General features: G+C 37.3%; 1 protein-coding gene, 1 non-coding gene and 1 pseudogene across 2 annotated transcripts; 1 reads left to right on the forward strand and 2 right to left on the reverse strand.

Annotated features, from left to right (window-relative positions):
- Positions 1-4,953: 4,953 nt before the first annotated feature.
- On the reverse strand, positions 4,954-5,922 carry LOC149496988 (uncharacterized). The gene has a single exon (XM_089719988.1). It carries the CDS (start codon positions 5,920-5,922, stop codon positions 4,954-4,956), a length of 969 nt encoding a protein of 322 aa, XP_089576114.1.
- A 3-nt stretch (positions 5,923-5,925) lies between these two features.
- Positions 5,926-7,206, reverse strand: LOC149496989 (uncharacterized; annotated as a pseudogene).
- Positions 6,515-6,621, forward strand: LOC149496990 (small nucleolar RNA R71). Its single transcript, XR_016320729.1, has one exon. It is a non-coding gene; the product is annotated as a small nucleolar RNA R71 (small nucleolar RNA).
- Positions 7,207-10,711: the final 3,505 nt, after the last annotated feature.

Below are 10,711 nucleotides of genomic sequence, written 5' to 3' on the forward strand. Positions count from 1 at the left end.
GCATTTTTACAAAACAGTAAAAAAAATGGTCAAGTTTCATACCAAATATGCACATGGCAGCAGCATATATCCATAATTGAAGCATAAATTCCAGCAAAATTAGCAGTTTTAGCAATAAAATTAAAATTCAGCAAAAATGGTCACGTTCCCCTCCCCACACTTACTCCACACATTGTCCTCAATGTGGACTCAAGGCTTAAAATGTAAATAAAAGGTAAAGTTGAAGGAAACTGCCCTGTTCTAGCCATTAAGAATATTGCTCTTGCTCATCCTGAAATGCAACTGAAAACACAAAAACACAACCAAAAGAAAAACAAAAGAACAAAATGCAAACCAAATGGTTGTTAGTCTGCAAATGTTATGCAACTTACTATCACCTCAAAGATGTTAACCAAGCAAAAGAGCCAGCAAAGCAAAATCAGTTCAACTTAATAAACAATTCTGCTCAACTATCAATAAAATTTCCAATACTGAACATGGCAAATTTCCAATCCCACCAACTTCTGCAATTCAATCAATTGGGTTTGATGTTGTACCTATTACTCTCAATACTGAACATGGCATTAAAACAACATAGCAAAACATGCAAGCAAAATTAGTTCAAACAATGATTAACAGATTCTAAGTTAAAAGAGCTCATATTCAAAATACTAATTTTAAACCCAATAAATTGATCCCAAATCGCATTGAACACTGAATGTAGTCAATAAAATCCTAGAATTAAACCCAACTCATAATATTCAGCAATCGAACTCCACTCAGTTATCAATTCCAACTCCAATTTAAACAAAATTCGAATTATCAACAAGCAAGAAAATTATAAAAACTTCCCCTTCAGCAAGTATTGCAAAGTTAAACAATAAAACCCAATAAAAACTTGCGAAACAACAAAACCCATAAATCATAATGTGCTCTTATAGCTTCAGCCAACAATCTATAATATAGCTAAGTTCGTCCCTAATTCAAATTCAGCAACAATTGATTGACTAAAAAAAAAAAACCCAATTGAAATCAATGACAATGCAGTAAATTGGAGCACAGACACTATCTTAAATCACGATTTCTATTCTAATAGGAAGTAAATTAATACATGTTGCTGAAGTTGGCACGGAGAGGAATCAGATGAGGAAGGAAGACGCTGCTGTTGGGTTTTTGCGTCGCGCTGTAGAGTGACGTAGGATTGGGCTAAGGACGAAAAGAAAGTCTGTTTGGGTTTTAGGTCGTCGATCGGAGTGACAAAATTCTTGTCGCCGTTCTTCAGAACTCCTGCCATCGTTCAAGACTCTCAGCCAACGCAGATTTCGTCCAAAGAGCGCCTGCTGCCCCTGTTGCGCCTGCTGCCCCTGTTTGGGTTCTCTTATTCTCTCTTTTTTTTTCCTTTTTGTTTTCTTTACAGTTGCCGCACAAATATAAGGAGTTATTAATTTTTTTTTACCCAATATAATAACAAAGTAGCTGAATAAAAGAAAAAGAAAAAAAAAACTCTAAGTCAAATATACCCTCTTTGCTAAAACGAATAAACGCCCTATACTCACCCCAACGAACACAGCAAAATAGAAAATAAAACAACTTTAACCATGCCATTTAAAAACTCTATAGAAGTTAAACCCAGAAAAACACAGTGTCCCCAGGTTAGGGACGACACTGTTCATGCAATTTTTTATTGTTTTTTTTTCAAAAAAAAAAATAAATAAATAAAGAAAAAAAAATAATAATGAAAATTCAGAGAGAAAAAAAAATATAAAATAAAATGAAACAGAAACTAAATGCTGGGTTGCCTCCCAGTAAGCGCTTGATTTTAACGTCTCCGGCTAGACGTTCTTGAGCTAATCAGCTATATTCCCCTGGCTCTTCGAGCCTCAAATTCTCTGATTGAGTAGCTCCAAAACCTTCATAAAATGGCTTCAATCGATGCCCGTTCACTTTAAAAATTTTATTGGTCTCTAGACTTTGAATTTCCACTGCACCATGAGCAAAAACATTAGTAACAACAAATGGACCAGTCCATCTGGACCTTAACTTACCAGGAAATAATTTGAGTTTAGAATGAAATAATAGAACTTTTTGACCAACTACAAAGCTCTTCCTGGATATCATGCCATCATGGAAAGCCTTAGTCTTCTCTTTGTATATTCTGGAGCTTTCATAAGCTTCATTGCGAATTTCCTCAAGCTCTTGCAATTGTAATTTTCGGTTATCACCAGCTTCACCATACTGCATATTGCAGCGCTGAATAGCCCAAAATGCGCGGTGCTCCAACTCGACAGGCAAATGACATGGTTTGCCATAAACTAAGCGATAAGGTGACATTCCTATCGGTGTCTTATACGCTGTCCTATAAGCCCATAAAGCGTCGTCCAGCCTGACACTCCAATCTTTTCTATTAGGACTCACAGTTTTTTCCAGTATAGACTTCACTTCCCTATTCAAAACTTCTGCTTGTCCACTTGTCTGCGGGTGGTAGGCTGTAGAGACACGATGCATAATACCATACTTCTTGAACAGATTCTCCATAATCTTGTTACAGAAATGAGTTCCTCGATCACTCATAATTGCTCTTGGAATTCCAAACCGAGAAAAAATATGGCTCTTGACAAAATTCACTACTGTCTTCGCATCATCAGTCCGAGTTGCCTTAGCTTCAACCCATTTGGACACGTAATCCACTGCCAACAATATGTAGCTATTCCCGAATGATGACGAGAATGGCCCCATAAAATCTATACCCCACACATAAAAAATCTCACAAATGAGAATAGAGGTAAGGGGCATCTGATCTCTACGACTCAAATTACCTGTCTTCTGGCAATTTTCGCAAGATTTGCAATAAATGTACGAGTCTTTAAACATTGATGGCCAGAAAAGTCCACACTCCAGAATCTTGCGAGCTGTTCGTTGAGGACCAAAATGACCTCCACAAGCTGATGAATGGCAGAATTTCAGAATGGATGGCACTTCCACATCCATAACACATCTTCTAATCACCTGGTCAGAACAAAACTTCCACAAGTATGGATCATCCCAAACAAAATACTTAGCATCTCTCTTGATTTTATCTTTTGCAGCTCTAGTTAAGTTTTCTGGTAAAGTACCTGCAACTAAATAATTCACTATATTAGCATACCATGGAACAACTTTTTGGAAGCTAAAGAGTTGCTCATCCGGAAAATCATCGTCCAATGGTGACGACTTTTCATTCAAAATCAACCGGCTAAGGTGATCAGCAACAAGATTCTCGGACCCCTTTTTATCTCTTATCTCTATATCAAACTCTTGAAGCAAAAGAATCCAACGAATCAAACGGGGCTTGGAATCCTTCTTCTTTAACAAATACCTCAATGCTGCATGGTCAGAGAAAACTATCACCTTTGTTCCTAACAAATACGACCTGAACTTTTCCAAAGCAAACACTATCGCCAAAAGCTCTTTCTCTGTGGTAGAGTAGTTGCATTGGGCATTGTCCAGTGTTCTTGATGCATAGTATATGACATGAGGATTCTTCTCAATACGCTGTCCAAGAACAGCCCCTACAGCATAGTTACTCGCATCGCACATAATCTCGAAAGGATAGTTCCAGTTCGGTGGTTGGACTATTGGAGCAGAAATGAGCTTCTCCTTCAACATATCAAATGCTTTTCTACACTCCTCATCGAACACAAAAGACACATCTTTTTGCAAAAGCTTGCAAAGCGGTTGAGCTATCTTTGAAAAATCCTTAATAAAGCGTCTGTAGAAACCTGCATGGCCAAGGAAAGAACGAATCTCCCGCACACTTGCAGGGTAAGGTAAGGATTTAATTACATCAATTTTAGCTTTGTCAACCTCAATGCCTCTTGATGAAACAATGTGTCCTGGAATCAAACCTTGGTCTACCATAAAATGGCATTTTTCATAATTTAGCACTAGGTTTGATTCTATACACCTCTTTAAGACTTTTGTAAGGTTAGTTAAGCATTCATCAAAACAATTACCAGAGACGGTAAAATCATCCATAAATACCTCAATAATCTCCTCTACAAAATCTGAAAATATACTAACCATACACCTTTGGAATGTGGCTGGTGCGTTGCAAAGACCGAACGACATCCGTCGATAAGCACATGTACCAAAAGGGCAAGTGAAAGTCGTCTTCTCTTGGTCTTCGGGTGCCACTGGTATTTGAAAGAAACCTGAAAAACCATCAAGACAACAATAATGAGAACGACCAGCTAATCTTTCCAACATTTGGTCAATAAATGGAAGTGGGAAGTCATCTTTTCTTGTGGCTGCATTTAACTTCCTATAATCTATGCACATCCTCCACCCATTTTGAACTCTTGTAGGAACCAACTCTCCTTCAGCATTCTCCACTACAGTAATTCCTGTCTTCTTAGGCACTACCTGTACAGGGCTTACCCATTTGCTGTCAGAAATCGGGTAAATCATACCAGCATCTAACAACTTCAGTATTTCCTTCTTCACCACCTCCATCATAGGTGGATTCAACCTCCTTTGAGCTTCTCTTGTGGGTTTGCTGCCTTCTTCTAGAAGAATCTTGTGCATACAAGTTGATGGACTCAACCCTTTAATATCTGCTATTGTCCATCCTATGGCCTCTTTATACTCCCTAAGAACTTGAACCAAGCTCTCTTCTTCAACCTCACTAAGTTTGCTGGAGATGATAACAGGCAATGTGTCTCCATTCCCCAAAAATGCATATTTTAAGTGGTCGGGTAGCGGTTTCAACTCCAACTTGGGTGCCTGCAAAACAGATGGTAAAAGCTTCTCATGGTGAGAAAGCAAAACAATATGACTACGGCTGCTCATTAGGGGCTGATTTGTCTCCATCTCGCACACAATTTCCTGTACACTTTCATTAACCAAGAAGCTTTCCTCAATCTCTTTAATGCTGTCCATATTAATATTCCTGCAAAGCACTAAATCAAGCTCATCAACAGCATTTAATTCAAACATTTATTGTGCTAAAGGATCAATTACATCAATAGAACAAATACTAGACACATCACTAGGGTACTTCATAGCCTCATAAACATTAAATTCGACTTTCTCACCATCGAACTCCATAGATAATGTGCCTTCATACGCATCAATTTTTGTCCTTGCAGTGCGGAGAAAAGGTCTCCCAAGCAATAAATCAGCTACAGTCGAGGATTTATCATCCTCCATATTAAGTACATAAAAATCTGCTGGAAAAATTAAATCATCAACCTGAACCAAAACATCTTCTAGCAATCCAACGGGATACACTATAGACCTGTCTGCCAATTGAATAATAATACGCGTTTCTTTCAAGGGACAACCCTTGAAAGATGAGTAAACAGATAAAGGCATGACATTTATAGAAGCTCCTAAATCACACATAGATCTCTTAATCCCTACATTGCCTATTTTACAAGGAATAGCAAACATACCTCGATCTTTACACTTTGGTGGGAGCCTCTTTCTTTGAATCATGGCGGAGCAAACTTCACCCATCTCCACCTTCTCAACACTATCTACCTTCCTTTTGTTGGTACAAAGTTCCTTGAGAAACTTTGCGTACTTGGGTATTTGCTTAATAGCATCCAACAATGGAATATTCACCTCCACCTTGCGAAAGGTCTCCAAAATGTCTTTCTCTTCACTTTCCTTCCTTGTTTTAGCCAATCTCTCGGGAAAAGGAGGCTGAACAGTAAAGGTTTGGGGCTGCCGTACTTCAGCCTGTTCGGAAGGCCCATTTCGGTGAATTTCTACCTCCTTTTCAGCTTCTTCCTTAGAACTACTGCTGCCTTTTTTAGGGGCTGCTGTGTTTAGCTCTTTACCACTCCTCAAAGTGATCGCACTTGCATTTTCCCTTGGGTTTACCACCGTTTGGGAAGGAAGCTTCCCTTGTGTTTCCAGTCTACTCAAGGAAGATGCAAGTTGACTAATTTGTTGTTCCATATTCTACATTCCCTTTCTCGTTTCTTGCTGGAATTCTTGTTGAGAAGTGGCAAGTGACCTCACAATATCTTCCAATGGTATTTTTGGGGGAGGAGCTTGTTGAGGAGGTGGTCTAGCTGGTTGGTATCCTTGGAAATTTTGGTTGTGGCTTCCATAGCTAAGATTAGGATGATTCTTCCAAGCATTATTGAAGGTGTTACCCATCGGTCTTTGGGGCTGCCCGGAATATCCTCCCATAGCGTTAACTTGCTCTTGATCACCATACCACGATGGACATGTGTCAGTTGGGTGATCGCTGCAACATACCTCGCACACACTTCTCTTCACAGGTTGCCCTGCAGCAATAGATTTAACAATAGAGGTTAGTTCGTTCAGTTGAGACTGAATGGAAGAATCACATACCTGATATAGCTTCCTGGAGGGTTCTTCAACTTGGCCAAATTGTTGTGAATTGGCGGCCATAGTGGAAATAATCTCTCTTGCTGCGAATGGAGTCTTATTAACAAGTGCTCCCCCACTAGCTGCATCAACCATCTTCCTTTCCATGTCAAGCATCCCTTCATAAAAGTACTGTATTAGGGACTGCTCAGACATCCCATGTTGCGGGCAGGCTGCACATAACTTCTTGAATCTCTCCCAATAGTCATAAAGACTCTCTCCAGCCTTTTGTCTAACCCCACAAATTTCTCTTCGTATGATGGCTGCCCTAGAAGCAGGAAAATACTTGTCCAAGAATGCTCGAGCCATATCAGGCCATGTGGTGATAGAACCTGGAGGTAGATTAAGTAACCACTCCTTAGCAGCATCTTTAAGAGAGAACGGGAATGCTCTCAACTTAATTTGCTCTTCAGTTACCCCCTGCGGTCTCATGCTAGAACAAACTCCATGGAATTCCTTCAAGTGATTATGCGGGTTTTCGGTCTTCATTCCATGGAAAGTCGGAAGTTGATGAATAAGACCCGATTTAAGCTCAAATGGCGCTTCCAACTCCGGGTAAGTAATACACATAGGCTGCTGCTCTACAGGGGCAGCCTGTAGCTCTCGAACAGTGCGGTTTTCGGCCATAACTTCCTCTTGGTCAATTTCTATAAGAATCTCTTCCTGCTCAAGACTTTCTTCTTCGGTTTCAGCTGTAAAATCAAGGTGACCAGCTGCTGGACTTTCCGGTTCAGTTCCGGAAATCGATTCGGCTCACTTTCGCTCCTTCGCTTGTCTCCTTAGTGAGCGGGCTGTTTTCTCTATCTCAGGATCAAATAATATTGGCAAATTTTCAGACCTGGTCATTCAAAAAGACAACAAACAGTAAAGTTAACTAATCCCCGGCAACGGCGCCAAAATTTGACGGGCGTCGAATCCGCCAAAAATAATTAACCTGCTCTCCTACAAAATAAAACTTGTAAATATGGTGAGAAGGGTCGAACCCTAGGGATTAGCTTTGTCGAAAATAAACCAGAATTGAAAATAAAATTAAAAATAGATATTGAAACGGGGGAATTTAATAATCGAACTAAACGAATTAAAATTTAATCAAAGAAATAAATGCAATAAAATTAAAAATTGAACCTGAACAATTGATAGTAAATTCAGCCAAGGCATACCGCGGTTCGAAGATTTGATTCGAGTGATCATTGATTCAAGATTAATTCCTTAATTCATATTACAGACAAGTTATAGCCAGAAAGAACGTCAACCCAACCAATTCTACCGTAGGAATAGGTTGCTAAGATACGATCTAATAACAACCCCTAATTAACTAGCAATCCTAAGTACGATGAAGGATTTAACTGTTAACCGCTTTAAAATCTAATAGAACCCTGCCCAGATTAACAGAAACTACGAGCATCCATTTAAATCTGATTATATTCTTTCTTAATACAACCTAAAAAATTCTACCCAATTACGTTATATTAATTACTACTGCATCAACCTAACCAAACAATTACGGATTTGATTACGCCGAATAGCTATGGAAATTTCAACCAAACAATATAACGGGCCCTGTTAAATCATTCAATAAAATTTCGCTAGGGGATATATTTTCCCAATAAGTCACAGAAAGAATATAAATGCAATAGAATAAAGAAATTCAATTAAGTTCAATATAATCTCACAATCGAAATCAAACTTCTACCTTGGTTTATCCTTAACTGAACAGAACGTTTAGCCACACATGGCTATGGAAGAAAACATCATGAAAAGAATTGAAAGGTCGGCCGAAATCTCTCAAAAATTCTCTGAAAATTCGTCACAACCCCAGGGAGGCAAAAGATGATCCACAAAAAAACCTAATTTCGACTTAAATAGCCCCTAGAAAGTGGGGCCAACTAATACAATAATAATACCCACTAAAAACTGTGTCTAATATCATCATGTGGCTGTAAAACGTGCTGGAATTAGTTGAAGAAGTCGTGACCAGCCAATAATGTCACAATCAGTCCGCTGGTCTGATTTCTTGCTTAGTCTTGCCCAAGGTTAAGAGCCTAATAGCTTGCATTTGTGTTCCAAAATTCCAGCAGCTCCTTCCTTGCTCCAAAACATTTCAATTGTGCTCCTTTTTGCTTCATTCATATCAAATCCAACTTTTCCTAGCATAAAAACAATAAATCAAGTTAAACCACTCTTTTAAGCACAAAATGACACCAAATCAACACAAATATAACAATAAAAGAAAATTGGATTTGCAAGTTATCAACATATCCCTTCGCTAGACTTACAATGACTTAGGGAGCTCGAACTTCTCAAATTGAAGCATAGTTTAAATTAATGAAAAAATTTAAATTTGAAATGTTTAAATAAGAATAGAGATATTTTCAAGAAGAAATAAAAGAAATTTGACATACAAGGAAATTTTTGAATCTCCAAAATTCCTAAATCATAACTCTTTAAAATACAAAACAAAGTAATAAAAGAGTTGAATTTAAAGAAAAACATAATCATTTACATTTTTAATAAAAATAATTTATAACATGGTTAATTCCAATGTTCTGAGAACCGGACTGGTCACTGAATCGGTGGATGTAGAGGTTCACTAAATCGGATTCTTAAAAGTCTGACTAAAGACTTTCGATCCATAATTGTTTTTGTCGATTAAGCAAGCTTTTTGCTATTATATCTAAGTTCCTCATATTTTCTCTTTTTTTATTTAAATTTTTTTTTGAATCGAACCATAATAAAATGCTACTTTGGTTCACTGGTTTTTGTCTAGTTCTCACCGGTTCTCTCTGATTTTTTAACCTCTTGGTTTCACTATCCAATTTAGACCGGACCACAGTCTGATTCTTGGTTAACCGATCAAATCGACTAATCCGCTTCAGTTTTCAGAATTATGATTGATCCCTTAATGATTTGAGAAATGTCTATCTTATCCATTAGAATTTAACTTGGAGAATTCGAGTGTTATTTATAAGACTAATAACTGGAGTGTGAAGGTTGACAGGCAAATTCGTAAGTGCAAATCGTAACAATAAAAGTGAGGTAAGGTGTGCTAAGGAATAATAAAGGTGGAGTAAAGAGTCTATTTTTTCAATTAGCTAGTATTATTGACTCTAATGAAGCTGAACTAAGAGCAATTTTTAGGGCTATAGAATTGTGTTCTCAATCTCAGTTCAAACTCTCACCATGAATTGTTGAATTTGATTCAAAATCTATTGTGTCTTGGGTTTTAAATAAAAAAAAAAGATCTTGGAGGTGGAAATTATTATTTAATAGGTTTGATAGCATATCTGGATATTTATGTTAATGACTATTAAGGATTAAGAGCCAACTAAGGAAATAAAATAAATAATTGACGAGTTATTTGGAGACCAAATTGAAGGGTTATTTTGAACTATAAGTTAAGAGTTGAATACAAAATTATTATCTGTGGTAATTGAGTACTTGGATTATTGATTGCCTGATGGATGGGCTGTGAGAGTAATAATTAATAAATATATTAAATCGTTAACATTTAAGCAGATATACATTAAGTTAATTATTTAATTTTTTTATTTAAAGAAAGTCATTTGTCTGATATGATCTTTCCTTTATATTTATGTTTTATCCAGATCGTTCGAGTTCGTCTACCGCTCTTGCCAATCAAAATCCAAATTAAAGCTTGTTTTTCTCCTATCACCGTGAGTAATAATAAATTGTGCATACCATTACCATACATGCATCATCCATTTATGCTATATAAATGTATTTGATACTTAATCCTTATCTTCACATATTAACAAGATAATATTGAAATATAATTATTAATATTATTATTCACTTCATAAATATAATATTTAACTGTACACTTGTTATATAATCATATACATCATGATTACACTCATGTGTTGCACGTTGATCATGAATATGATCTGTTATATTATATGAATTGATTGAATTACTTGTGATGTAGCAATACTGTGCCTTATTTGCATGAAAATTGGGATAAAATGGGTTCCCATGGGATTATGATGACGGTTCGAGACCTTTGGCCATGTAAGGGAGATCGGCGCCCTTGTGTGCACCCGATGAAATATAATATGAATGATATTGAAAACTATAGGGTAACCTGCTTTTAATAATGAAAAGAAGAGAAGAAATGGAAAATAATATAAGAACTAGTCAGGTGAGAATTAGACCAGTTGGCCTTGTAAAGGGGATCAGCTCTCTGGTGCACACGTATAAGAGGACAGACTATGTGTCAGAACAGCCTGTTGGAGGTTTGGTGACGCCATTGACCAATCTCTACTTGATATGATTATGTGAAGGTGATATCTTTGAAGATGCTGATGCCGTGACACTTGCTTGATTAATTGTG

This window comes from Jatropha curcas, chromosome 4 (assembly GCF_041381405.1).
Source record: "Jatropha curcas cultivar XTBG-Jc1 chromosome 4, XTBG_Jcur_1.0, whole genome shotgun sequence".
Taxonomy (NCBI): domain Eukaryota; kingdom Viridiplantae; phylum Streptophyta; class Magnoliopsida; order Malpighiales; family Euphorbiaceae; genus Jatropha; species Jatropha curcas.

Bases quoted from the DNA above. Each gene is read 5' to 3' on its own strand.
- LOC149496988 (XM_089719988.1), bottom strand. From the start codon at position 5,922: ATGGAACAACAAATTAGTCAACTTGCATCTTCCTTGAGTAGACTGGAA.